Consider the following 12,678-nt stretch of genomic DNA (forward strand, 5'->3'; position numbering starts at 1 on the left):
CAGAGCGTTCCCTTCATTGAAAGGCAATACTAATATTGTTTTTGGCAGACACGGCAATGCCAAGTAAATAACTTGCTATCAAGCTTTACTGTCCGGGTGCCTTTGCTGCCATTGTTGGCGCCGAGGGCTGCTCTCATTGAGTTCTTCCCCCTGTCTGCACTCATATCTGGGATTGCCTCAATATAATAGTCCAGCCTTCAACTCCATACCTCTCCAATCTAGAGATACAGATGTGGCGCAGAACCATGTCAAAGGCCTTGCACAAGTCCTGGTAGGTGACATCAGTTGCCCTTCCTTTGTCACTCCATCACAGAAGGCCACCAGACTGGCCATGCAATTCGCCCCTGGCGAAGCCACACCGGCTGTCTCAGATCACCCGTTCCTCCCTCGTGTGCCTTAACACGGCTTCCAGGAGGATCTGCTCCAGGATCTTCCCAGGCACAGAGGTGAGGCTCACCAGCCTGTAGCTGCCCAGGTCTTCTGAGCTCAGAGATCACCCAGGCTCTCCCTTGCCTTTCCTCCCTGCCCAGGCGGGCCTCAGGGGTGGCAGGGCAGGGATCCACCAGCCCTGGGTCCCTCCCCCCATGCTCACAAGGATACAGGGCACGGAACCACGCACACCATACTCCAAAGGAGCTGCGTCCAGGAGGAAAGAAGGACAGGGCAGGCCCTGAATCTCTTCCCACCAGCAGCTGAGGGGCAGAGCAATGAGCAGGATCAGGCAGACACACTCACACCACCACCAGCTCATCCTCCCGCAGGCACTGCTGGAGGAATCCCACGGGGAACCCAAAACACTCCATGCTGGAAATCGCTACTCCCAGCAGCTCTTATTTTTAAACACAGGTTGCAGCCCTTATTTACCAGCAGGCGCAGTGCTGTCGGGAGCACTGACTGCAGATGCCTCGCTTGCCTTTTGCAAAGCAAACCTCCTGTTTTGACTGCAAGCTGCCTGATGCTCAGTTATTTGGGGAGGGATATTTCTAGCCACGTAGCGCAAGCCAGAGTTACCAGCCAGTGAAGTATTTATGGCCAACTCCATTTTCCTAGCAAGATGTTTGGGAAAGCAAGCACCGACTGCATCAGAGCAACGCGCTAAACTGCGCTTTGCTATTAACACCTCCATGCTGGTGCATGAGAATCACAGAATGGCCTGGGTTGAAAAGGACCACACTGATCGTGGGGTTCCAACCCCCCTACCATGTGCAGGGTCGCCAACCACCAAACCAGGCTGCCCAGAGCCACATCCAGCCTGGCCTTGAATGCCTCAAGGGATGGGGCATCCACAGCCTCCTTGGGCAGCCTGTTCCTGCTAAGCCACGAGCAAGACCCTGCACATAGCAGGGGGGTTGAAACTAGCTGAGCCTTGCCCATCTGCTCCCACCTGCACTGCCACCTGCAGAGCAGCAATCCATGCCTGGGAAGATCCTCAAAGGTAGCTCACATTTAGCTGAGGCAGGAGCCAAGAGTGGCCATCAGCACCGTGAGCTGAGACAGCAGGCAGAATGCCAGGCCACGCAAAGCCCATTGCTCAGAGCAATTCACAATGAAATCAAACCCTTTTCTTTTCCTTTTATTTATTCCTGACAGCGTACAGCTCACATATAAAAACATTCTTTAGTGAGAGCAAAGCAGAAAAGGGCAGGAAATGCATGCCAAGTGAAAAGCATTTGCATATCCCAGGGAAAGAAGCCTCCAGAGATAAGAGCTTGGAGACTCTTCGCATATGGAAGCAAGGGTCATACCTCTATCTTACAGCAACTTCCTATAGCAGACCCATAAGTTATCGCACTGCGACTCATAACTTGGTGAATGGGTTTCTACTTTGTTCTCTTTGAGAACCTCATTACTTGAAGTGCATCACACCAGCAAATGAAGTCAGCGTGCTGCTTTATTTATTGTAAGGCATTTGTTTTTCTTTACAGTGGCTGCCTTATAGCTGCCACAAATATGCAAACCAGCTGAATTAAAATAGCACGCTTTCCCCATCTCTCTGAGCCTTGGTGCTTTGTATGTCCTCCAGTACCTGGATTTTTCTGACTAATGAATGCTTCCACTTGCTGGAAAATGTTGAATGCAATTAGTACTCCAATCTGCAGCCTCAAAGTAAGCTGTGTGTAGCAGCCGAGCATCCTGAAAGAGCCAGTGCTTGGCAGAAGAACTAAACATCTAAAAGATAAAAGGGAAATTTAAGCACACTCCCACTAAGGCCTGCTGCAGAATTTAATTGGCAAGGTTAGCAATAAAGAGGCTGCGGGCAGAACCACAGAGGTTATGGCCCCAGTGCAAGTCACAAAGCAGAAACAAGTTACGGTTCCCAGGCTCAAATATCAAAGCTCACATTCGGATCCTCATCTCGCACTCCCCCATGCCAAACTGCACAAGTGTGTTCTGATCAAATAAGCCTACTCCTCTGTTCTTCTGAGTCCAGCTTTCTCTCTTCAAGGAGAGATACAAATCACTCCATCCAACCTCTCTGCAATTCCATCCAACCTCTGCTTGCACTCGTCCTGCAGCTGCTTCAGCTCTCTCTGCAGGCTGGCCTCTCTCATCCGCAGTTCTCTGATCACCTCTGTAGCACTGACAGCTGGAACGGGCTCCTTGGATGCAGATCCACCAAAGCCTGTTTTGCTGGCAGAACGTTTGCTTCTAAACACCAGCCTGCATGACCCATGCATTTTGTTTTTGTTTGGAGCACCGTGGTTCGTAAGATCTAGTAGTTTCAGCTCCACTGATTCCTCTATCTTTCCTAGTTTGGTGGAGAAGTCCTCTTTCTGCAGTTCTTCCTCTCTTGTTTTCACCTGCAGAGATAAAAAAAAAAAAGAAGAGAAGGGTATGGTAGGTTTCTGTGCCAGAAAACAACACGAAATGTCATGTTTGGACTGGGATGTACCAAAGGAACGGGAGCCAACTGAGAGTAAACTCAAGTGCACAGCAGCAAAAACTGAATTAAGCTAACATGCTTTCTATCAGGTAGCAGCAGAGACCAAAAAGCTGCCTGTGGTCATTTCATAGCCCAGCACCCCCTGCCCTGATGACTAACACACAAGGGCTCCGTGTTCTCCCCTCACAACACAGAGCACGAAGGGGAACCCAGGAGAGTGACCTTCATCACCGCCGTGCTATCAGCCACCGTGTTGTCAGAACTGATTAACTGCTTCGTGACTAATGGCACTCATTCCATTTGCAAATGCTTTCTGCACTTGGCAACGTGAGAAAGGAGGGATGGCAACTGGAAGCTAGCAGTTCCTTCATTCTCATTATGGGTAACAAGTAGTAAAACAAAAATAATGAAGCAGAGACAAAGAAGTATAGGCTAAGAACAAAATGAATTACAGGCAGCACACTTGCACTGAAGATAGGCCCAATAAAACAAAGCTTTTCCTGTGACAGAGCAGTCTGGATAAAAGCAATTGTATATACTGGGATTCCTCCAAAGCATTTTATTTAATGCTCACTAACAATTTGATTTGAAGAACTTGCAAGGTGGTAATTGCCTTGCCAATTTCACAAGCGGATTAAGCACGAATTCAGTGACTCATCTCAAAATGTAGTTGTCAGTGGGGAAACATTCACAAGAAGAGGTTCCCTGCTGAGGACTTCAGGGAAACGGTTCTTGGGCTCACAGCACATTATGTTGTACGCAGCCTCCAGGTGGTGGCTGGTGGAGTTCAACACAAGCTGATGGCTGGAGAGCTGTGGGTGGAACTGGGAAGGGCACAGCCTGGCAATGGGGCAGTCCACTGAGCAGCCCTCTCCCTGCCCCATCTTGGCACTGTTTTGCCTTCTCACAGCTCTCACGTCAGCCCCATCAACTTCTAAAGCCCAGCAGAAAGCGCTCTGCTGCATTACCGAGCCCAAGCAGGTCCTGTGTGGTGTGGAGAGCACCAGGGCTGGGGCCACAAGCAGACTCACATACCTGGCAGCAATGGGAAAGGCAGCCTCACAGCTTTCTGTGATGGCAGCCAGCTGCCAAATCAGCTCAGCTGAAAAACAGTGCAATTTCAAACAAAAGGAAACAGAGCAGGATTCAAAGGCAGGTCACCCAATGACTCACAGCCCAGAAAACAAGCCTTATATTGTGCGACTTCAAGAGCTCCAACTATTCCACTCATGCAGAGACACAACTTGTTTTAGATCCTAAAAGTCAAAAAGATAGAGGTGAGAGACCAGACTTTGCTGACAAAGGCATAAGAAGATCAAATGGATGGAAACATGAACTAGATATTCAGCTTCAGAATCAGACATTGTTGCCTACTGTGAGGATAATGAACCATGAAATGCTCCACTGCCGCTCCAAGGATGAATCCTTTGGCCAAAGCTCAGCTCAGGTCAACTCGGTGCTAATGACACCCCTTGCACTCCTCCCATCCCCAGCCAGGGGTGAAGCTGAACTCCTCCTCGGGGTTTTAAACCCACAGATCTGCATTAAGATATTGGTATCTCATGCGTCAGGGCTTTGACCAGCTCTCTGTAAGCTGGGGGATATTTGGTATCCCTCTGAAACACCAGAGATCAGTCAGAGCTGAAGGCACTACTGAACTCCTCCACTGACACACCAGCGCAGCCAGGGCTTCATTCATTCATTCCAAGTCTTTTATCAGAGTATCTTCATGTGTTTTGCAGCCAAGTAATTAATCCTCTCCAGAGTCTTCCGATGCATTATCCCTCCCCACCCTCAACAGAGATCAAGAAAATCAATCAAGTCAGAAAAGAAATAAGTTGCTCTGACTTTTTCCTAACTTGCTAAAGGCTTTATCGATGCAGAACCATCTGTTAAAGGAGACCTCTGCTGATTAAAGCATCTGAATGGAGTTGAAGCAGAGAGAAGTCTATCTTTGCCCTTGTCCAAGAACCAAGGGTTGCTCTTTATCATAATCCCCACGGAAGCCCAGGGCACCTCTCACTGTTGGCTATGAGAGTGTGTGAAGCTCAGTTCTCTAACAACAATTCAGAAGGAATGAAACAGAAAAAACAAATTCCAGCTTATCTGCACTCCCCGTTGCCAAAATTGAATTGGATAAATGGAAAGTGAAGTTTGCACGGAGCGGGTTTAACACTGGGACGTGGGATGGGGAAAATCTGCAGTTACTTACACAGAACAAAATCACTACGCAGAGCCCACAAAAAGTTATTCATTTTTTTTGCATTAAACTCAGGCAGAATGCTGCCAGGGCTGTGTAAGGTATTCCTAATGAAACTTAGGTTTTCACACCAGCCAAAGGTGGAGAATGTGATTACCCATGGAGCAAGACCAGATGGAAGAGCGTGCTCCTTTCAGCATTAAGTGCATTGAGTTTTAACTCAGTGCAGAAACAGCTGAGGTAGGAATTACTGTACTGAAGCCATAGCAGAGGCAAGGACAAGGACAGCAGCCAGGGAAACACAGCATCAGAAAGGCACTGCACATGCTGCCTTCTGTGAAGAGGACCAGCACTTCCTGGAACAATGATGTTAGATGAATTTAGTAAGAAAATCTTCAACTAATGGATATGAAATAAGAGGACAAGTTGAGCAAAGTGCTATTCCCGTCATACCAGGGCAATTTGGAGAGCCAGTTCAGTGTATTCTTTGCAATGCTCTTCCTGATAAAGGTAAATTCTGTAACCCCATACATCTTCAACACACGCTCTTTCTGCTCTTTGTAGATTCGAATAGCTACAAATCTCTTGGGGTTGCCTTCCAGTAATGTTCTTTACTCTTCACATCCTGAAGACTTGTGAAAACACTCACTAACATCCCTCCTGTATGGTTAATTGATGCTCTTTAACAGCTTGCTGTCTCCCATTAGTCAGCACATAATGATTATTCCGCGCGGCAAAACAATCTCAGCAGACCACTTTATATTAAACAAACATATTGTAAAGGATTAGGAGCCTCAGCATTCCTTGCCCACCCCTTCCCATCCCACAGCTCTGCCTTTCGGTCTCAATCTACCAGCTGGAACTTGAATTCCCCATTAGGAACACAGCGCTGTCTGACAAGCGCTGCGCACCCGCATCGGATAAATACAACACAACGATCGGCGTCTCCACTCCTACAGAGCCAACCTCACCCCAGAGGGACCCAGTGCATTTTGAGAACAGCCATGCTGAACTAGAGGGAAGCAGCTGATAAGAAAGCAGCATCTTCCAGCTGACGCATCCCCTGCTCTGCAGCCAGCACCGATCCGGTTAGCAGCTCCCAGCCCTTCAGCACACCTGTAATTCCAACAGAGCAGTTACACACACTTGAGAACCCACACCAAAGTGCTGTCCCCCTGCACGTTTCAGAGTTGACAAAGCCTGCTATGTTTCCAAAGTCCACATCTCACCTTGTGGGAGGTCTGCTTTCACCAGCTGCTGAAGACGAGCAAGCCATTTATCCCATGGCTGCTCAAAACTCAGCCCTTCCTAATTGCTGTGGCTTCCCCAGCTCCCTCCTGTTTGCCTGCACCTTGCTGGTAATGAGCTTCCCAGAGTTGTGTCTCATTCTATGAGGCTCAAACACCCCCGAGAGGCCGCTCCGCCTCATAGACTTTTAACAGCTCGCTAATGAGAAGTGCAGTGAGAATGATGCAAAAAGTGTTCTTTTTCTGCTTGGCAGCAAGCTGGACATGAACACACTGGGACAGAACATTGCCAAAACGCACAGCATCCCTCAGAGCTCTTGTGAAACCTCCAGGTAACCACACAGCATTATTTAAGGCCTTTCCAGTAATGACTTAACTGAAGTGGCAATCTGCCAATGCTGGATGCCTGCATCTCAGCTTGGCACCACCTCACGTGGCAACCTGAAAGCAGCCTCACGAAGCAAAGGGACGCTCTGCCCCACTCAGTGCTGCACCTGAAGGAAGCTGCTTGTGCTCACAGCCACAGGAACCAACAGCAAAACCTCAGATCTCGTCTTCTGGGTTGGGGAATGGAAGGAAATCAGGAGATGTGAATGGATGCGATATCCAAGCAACCAAGCCACGCTGCTCTTGCTATGGGGGCAGAATCACCTGATACCTTTCGCCCTACAAAGTACAAACATTTGCTGAACAGCACCCCCCCCCAAAAATATCAGACCCCCAGTGTTTAATAAAGATACTTGCTGCCTATACAGAAAGACAAGAATAAAGTAACAGCAGCCTGCAATAAGCTATTCTGGAAACACTACAACACTGAGTAAAGCAGGTGCTTTACTATAAAAAAAACCCACCTTATTCTAATTTCCAATCTATATCTTAGAGCAACTCGCCCAAATGTAATTTCAAACCTCTAAGGAAGTGATAGAGTTGGCACCGCAGCTCTATAAAACTTGTCTCATTGAATCAAGCCTCTTTGTGATAAGCTTTCAAGGTTTTTAATTTTCTGCAGCAATTTCTACGACCTGAAGAATAACCAGTTAAAAGCTCTAGTAACCATCATTTTCTATTTTAACAGCCAAACACTTCCCACACTGCCGTGCCTAAATGAGGTTCCCTTCCTCTTGTGTGATCCTTGATTGTGCACAAAGAGACACGATGTTCTTCTGAAATAGCCCATTTAATAGCAAGGCACGCATGCATTTACAGATTTAAAGCTAAAATGAAGTGCTTAAGTAGCCTAACCTTCTGTATAGCGCAGGCTAGGGTATCTCACCCAGTAATTTGGGCTGTGTTCCACTACCTTTGGTAAGCTACGGGGTCTCCTTTAGAAACACACTTTTTTCTTAAACACAAGCTCCACTTGATGGAAACTCTATCACAGTGTTATTTCAGCAGTAAAATACACTTACAGCTTGAAATGTGCATCTTCGTGCTAAGCTTTGCCTCAGCCGCTGGGTCTTGTTATGCCATTTCTCACCTCAAATAAGTCTTGTGCCTTCACAACTCCACTCCTGCCTAGGAACTCAGAGAACATCATCCAGCAGCAACTTTGCCTTGGTTCAATTCCACTTCTCTAACCTCTCCAGAAGAGGGATAGAATCATTCCTCTATTACCCCCCCTCCCCCTTAATCCCATCCAACTTTTCAATCACTTTGCAATTGTGACAGTGGTGTAAGTGAGGCCAACCCATCTCATTAAGCCCAGAATGGTCACCTATGTGTTTATTCTTCAATGGATGATCAGTAGCAGGCAGTACCACTTAGCTACCAACAATCTCTAGCACTTTTCCAATGAGCCCATTGCCTCCTATTTCACAAAGCCAGAAACACCATTCGTTTGCACACATCCCATACCTGAAGCTGCAAAGCAGATCCAATTGGCTTGAGGTACACACGTAGGTATTTCTTACTACAAACTCAAAGCTTTGGCTTAACAAATAGCTAGCAGCAACGTTTCACCTCAATATAATTACTGATTTCTCACGCTCATTATGAGTTCAGCAAGAAGAAACAGCTTAGGCCTCTGGAAATGAAGGAGAATAACCCAAAAGGGGCGATATCAAAGTAATATTCATGTGTGCGTTATTTGTACCACAAACTACGAAGGCATTTTAGAAGGGCTGTAAAGCTGAGCTACAGCAACTGACAGGAGATGTAATTATACAAGCAGCTGCATTCCAAATTTTGCCCGGATTTGCAATTTCCTGCAATTAGAGAGGAATGTATACATCTCCATCTTATGCATTTTAAGCAAGGCGTCCTCTATTCAAACGCTAGCTCCCAGGCACACCTATTGTCAGTGCAAAACAAATTGACGGGGATGCCACAGCAGCAATGCACCTACTTTATCCAGCAATGGAAGGCCAGCTTTTAGCTGGGGGAGGAGTCCTCTGGGGAGAAACTAAAAATACAAGCTTAATATCACAAACGTGCTTAGCTGCATTCAGTGAGAACAACCACAAGAGTCTGGCCAGGCACTGCTGCTGCGTGCTTTCTTTCCCCCACTATATGCTCACCAGTGCAAAGCACTTCATAAGACTACAGGACAGCATCCACGCTGTTCTCTAATAGAAAGCATTAATGGCGGTGAGGAAGCAAAGCAACAGAAAGTTAAGTGTTTCTTACAGCACAATTTCACCCAGAGGAGTAACCAGACCCTGACCTTGCATGAGGGCATGCCACGTTTCTGTTGACTTCTTGTTTTTAATAAAGAGAATCAAGTCAGTCTGTATTTGGCATCACGTATCAAAATACCACATCAACAGGAGTCAGAAAAATCACACCAGCTTCAGATAACAGAAAAGGACATCGGCCTAAGAGACCAGGAAAGGAATGTCAGGAAGATTTTCCAGGGTCTTTACAGGAAAATGCAAAGTAAACCTGCAAATATCAGCGTGAAACACAAAAGCACATAAGTGATAAGCGCAGTGCCTGTTTGCTGAGCCTGTGAATATCTATTGCACAGGAAAAAGCAAGAGGGAAATTAATCCTCTTAGGCCCCAAAGCAACCAAACTGTGAGGCTTCTGAGCGGCGTGCCCCAGGGCTGCGTGGGCAGCGGTGGGGTGGGATTGTTAAAGGACATACCTGAGGGCAGCAGCAAGGGGGCAGGGCTGAAAGCCTCTCACTAGGAGAACGTTCCCTGTTGTCTGGATATTTTCTGAACTATCTGTTCCTCGGGTTTTAGTAGCAGCAGTTTGCTTTGCCAGTGTTTAACTTCAGAGGAGTACTGAACTCAAAAAGAGAAAAACAGATAGGGATCAAAGACGAAACATGATATTTGAAGCACCTCCCATGACAGAACCAGGCAGGAACAAAACCCCAAACACTAACTGGACTATTTAAACCCCTTCAGCTGCTTCTCCTAAGGTAGGCAACCCCCTCAGTATGGTCCCACCACGCTGTGAAGGTGGAACGGCTCCAGCCAGGAACACCAGCTTGCAGGTTCTCCATCAGTGACACAGGGAGATGAAGTTTAGACCTGCAAAAACCCCACGTGGCACACAGTTCTGAGTGTACAGGGGAATAATTTCTGTCTCCAAATTCTAAGTCTTCAGTACTTGCAATAGGCAGAAAAATCCCATGTAGCCGACTAGCCTTTTATTCCCTCCTAATTAGTTTTATCTTTACACTATTTAAATCTTGGAATTCAATTAAAAGATCACAGGAATTTATATAGGAACATGCACAAACTGAAAAAGTATGAAATGAAAAGCACAGTACGTCAGTTTCAGTAATTCAGACACTTGCAAAAAGGCTGTGGAGCTTCGCTGAGGAAAGACTGACAGCGACAAATTACAGAGGAAGGCAGCAGACAAGTATTGCTCCGTGTAATAAATTGCTCACTTATTTTTCAATTTGTTCTTCCCAATTTTTATCTCGGGCGGCAGACAAACACTGCTGATAGGAGATACCTGCTCAGATGTAGGTGACTCGTTGGGCTTGGAGGGCTCCAGTGCTACACGAGCAGAGCTGCAGTGCTCTGTACAGCACGAAAGCAGCCAGGCCAGGACACACAGAGCTGCTTGGACTTGGGCTTTCTGAGCAGGCGAAGCTCACTCCAGCAACCCAACACAACGGTGGCACAGGGCAAATGAGTGCTAGCCCTCACATGGAGATCTGTCAGCATAAAACATTTGCAGAGCTTCAGTGAAAAAGCTTTCGAAAGTCATTGCTCCGAACACTCGTTCAGCTAAAGGAGTTTCTCTTACAGCTTTGCTGGTGAGCAGTGGCTGCAGTGGGCACAAAGCTGCCTGAATGGCCATCGTGATGCCGGCAGGAGGCACAGGGTGAGCCCTGCAGCTACAGCCTGCAAAGGGAAAAGTCTGACATCTCTCACAGCTTGGAGAGAGCTGATGAGACAAACAGTCACGAGCAGTGAGTTCTGAACTCAGAAGTGCGCTGAAGCCTTATTTAGATGCATTTCTGTCAAGGAAGAAGAGATCTGACAATATTAAATTACAGATTTACTTTTATGTCAGCTCTTCTACAAGCACAAGGGACAGACACAGAAATGAGTTAGATACTTTTTTCTCTTATGATCAAGCACCCTTGGTTTCAGGGCAGACAGCTGGGAGGACGAGGCCAAGGTTTTAAGAAGGAAAAAAAGAAACTCACAGTTAAGCATCAGTACAAACAGCCCCTTTCCCAGAAGCACCAAGCTCCTATCAACTCATCTGAAAACCAGGCAGTGCTGTGGAATATGCAACTTACAACTTCTGCTGGTGGAGGAAGAACTCATCCTGATGGTCTGCCCTGAGCTGTGAAAAGCAATCCAGATACCTTCTGGAAGTTACTGTCCCAAAAACCCACTCGGAAAAGCTCAGTAAAACACCCTAAGTGTGTTCCAGGTAGAGCTGCCCTAAAATACAGCCACCAGCTGCACTGTTTAAGACGGTCTCCATCAGGCAGCAATGCCCCCACGATGCAGCCCTGGCAGAGGAGGATGCAACACCACGGCTCACCGTGCACCAGACAGCTTCAGCTCCAGAAACCCAGCAGCTGGGTGGCCACAGGGACCCCAAATCCCTACCCATCACTCCTACAGCCTTCCACATTCAATAGATAAAGGCAGTGCTGGGAGCCACCATCTCACACACACACTGCGCATCTGAACCCTGCAGGCATTCCCAATTTTTGCCCATGTCTGATGTGCTTTTCAGTGTGAAAACATAAGTGCTGCACTTATTTCTTAAGAAACGCACTAAAACATTTACAGTGGCTACAAAACACGTCCTCTCATTGGGATGCGTTTCCTTACAGTTTATTGTTAAATAAAGCTCATCTAAAATTTATTGGAGTATAATTCTTCAGCTGCATTTACTGCATGTTTCACTGCCTTGGTCGGTATCCAACACGTCAGTAAATAACACGAGTAAAATATCAGCACTGGTTATCGATTGTGCCTTAAGTGATCCTGTCACCTGAGCACACATTCTGCATTTTGGCTAAGGAAGGGAAAACTGCATCTTTTGGGGAACAAGACAAAATCCCAGCCACGTTTCAAACCCCTGAGTTCTGCAGGCAGAACAGGAGACAGCACTCCGGCTTTTAATGTTTTTGCCTTCCTTATGGAGCTGGAGTCCTTTAGAATATATAAGCCCCATGAAAAGCGTCAGGTGGGGTGATTTATTTTCAGTTCCAGTTTTTATGTGTTTGAAATCAGTTTGCTGATTTAGGAACTGCTACGGGGTCTTTCTCACACGGTTCAGCACTCGTTCAGCAGTCTGCACAGCAAGTTACATCTGCAAACAAAGAATAAATACTCATCTTCTGCGTCTGTTTGTGTGCTGCAAGCTTAGCATTGACTACTCAAATCTGAGTAATGGGCTGAAGTTCTCAGAAGTGAACAAGATTATTTTAAAATCCTCCCAGCTCTGCTCACGTGCAGGAACTTTCCCCATGCTTTCACTTGAGCCAGGCTAACTAAGGGCCTTGGGTCTAATGCAAACATCAGATCCTGCTGTGGAGAATAGAGATGCACAGAGACGGCTTCTTTCTTTCTCCCTCCAGCACAGGGCAGAGCTCAGTGCCTCCTGGAGCTGTCACCTGGGTGTCACCACAGCATCCACGGGCACTGAAAGAAAGCAGCCTGATCTGTTAGGAAGCCTGATAAAAAAAACCTGACAAAGCAACACAACAAAATACATAAGCAAAAAGAGAACACACACACGAACATAGAATCATATGAGTTGGAAGGGACCCCTAAAGGACATCTGGTCCAACTTCCCTGCAATCCATCAAGTGCTCAGTGTCCCATCCAGCCTTGAATGTCTGCAGGGATGGGAAGCCCACCACCTCTCTGGGCAACCTGTGTCAGTGCCTCACTGCCTTTAGTGTAAAAACCTTC

The 12,678-nt window shown here is 47.0% G+C and overlaps 1 protein-coding gene across 3 annotated transcripts in view; it reads right to left on the reverse strand.

Annotated features, from left to right (window-relative positions):
• Nucleotides 1-1,557: 1,557 nt before the first annotated feature.
• The window catches only part of TEDC1 (tubulin epsilon and delta complex 1), a 62,643-nt gene continuing 51,522 nt past the window's right edge, over nt 1,558-12,678 (reverse strand). For 2 of the 3 annotated variants that reach the window (XM_025153038.3, XM_422217.8), the window contains one exon: nt 1,558-2,801. In XM_025153038.3, the coding sequence (XP_025008806.2) occupies nt 2,442-2,801 (360 nt within the window). In that variant the 3' untranslated portion in view covers nt 1,558-2,441. Of the gene's footprint in view, nt 2,802-9,418; nt 9,559-12,678 lie in introns of those variants that run through there. The other variant, XM_040704822.2, reaches the window with a different exon arrangement.

Source organism: Gallus gallus, chromosome 8, assembly GCF_016699485.2.
Source record: "Gallus gallus isolate bGalGal1 chromosome 8, bGalGal1.mat.broiler.GRCg7b, whole genome shotgun sequence".
NCBI lineage: Eukaryota > Metazoa > Chordata > Aves > Galliformes > Phasianidae > Gallus > Gallus gallus.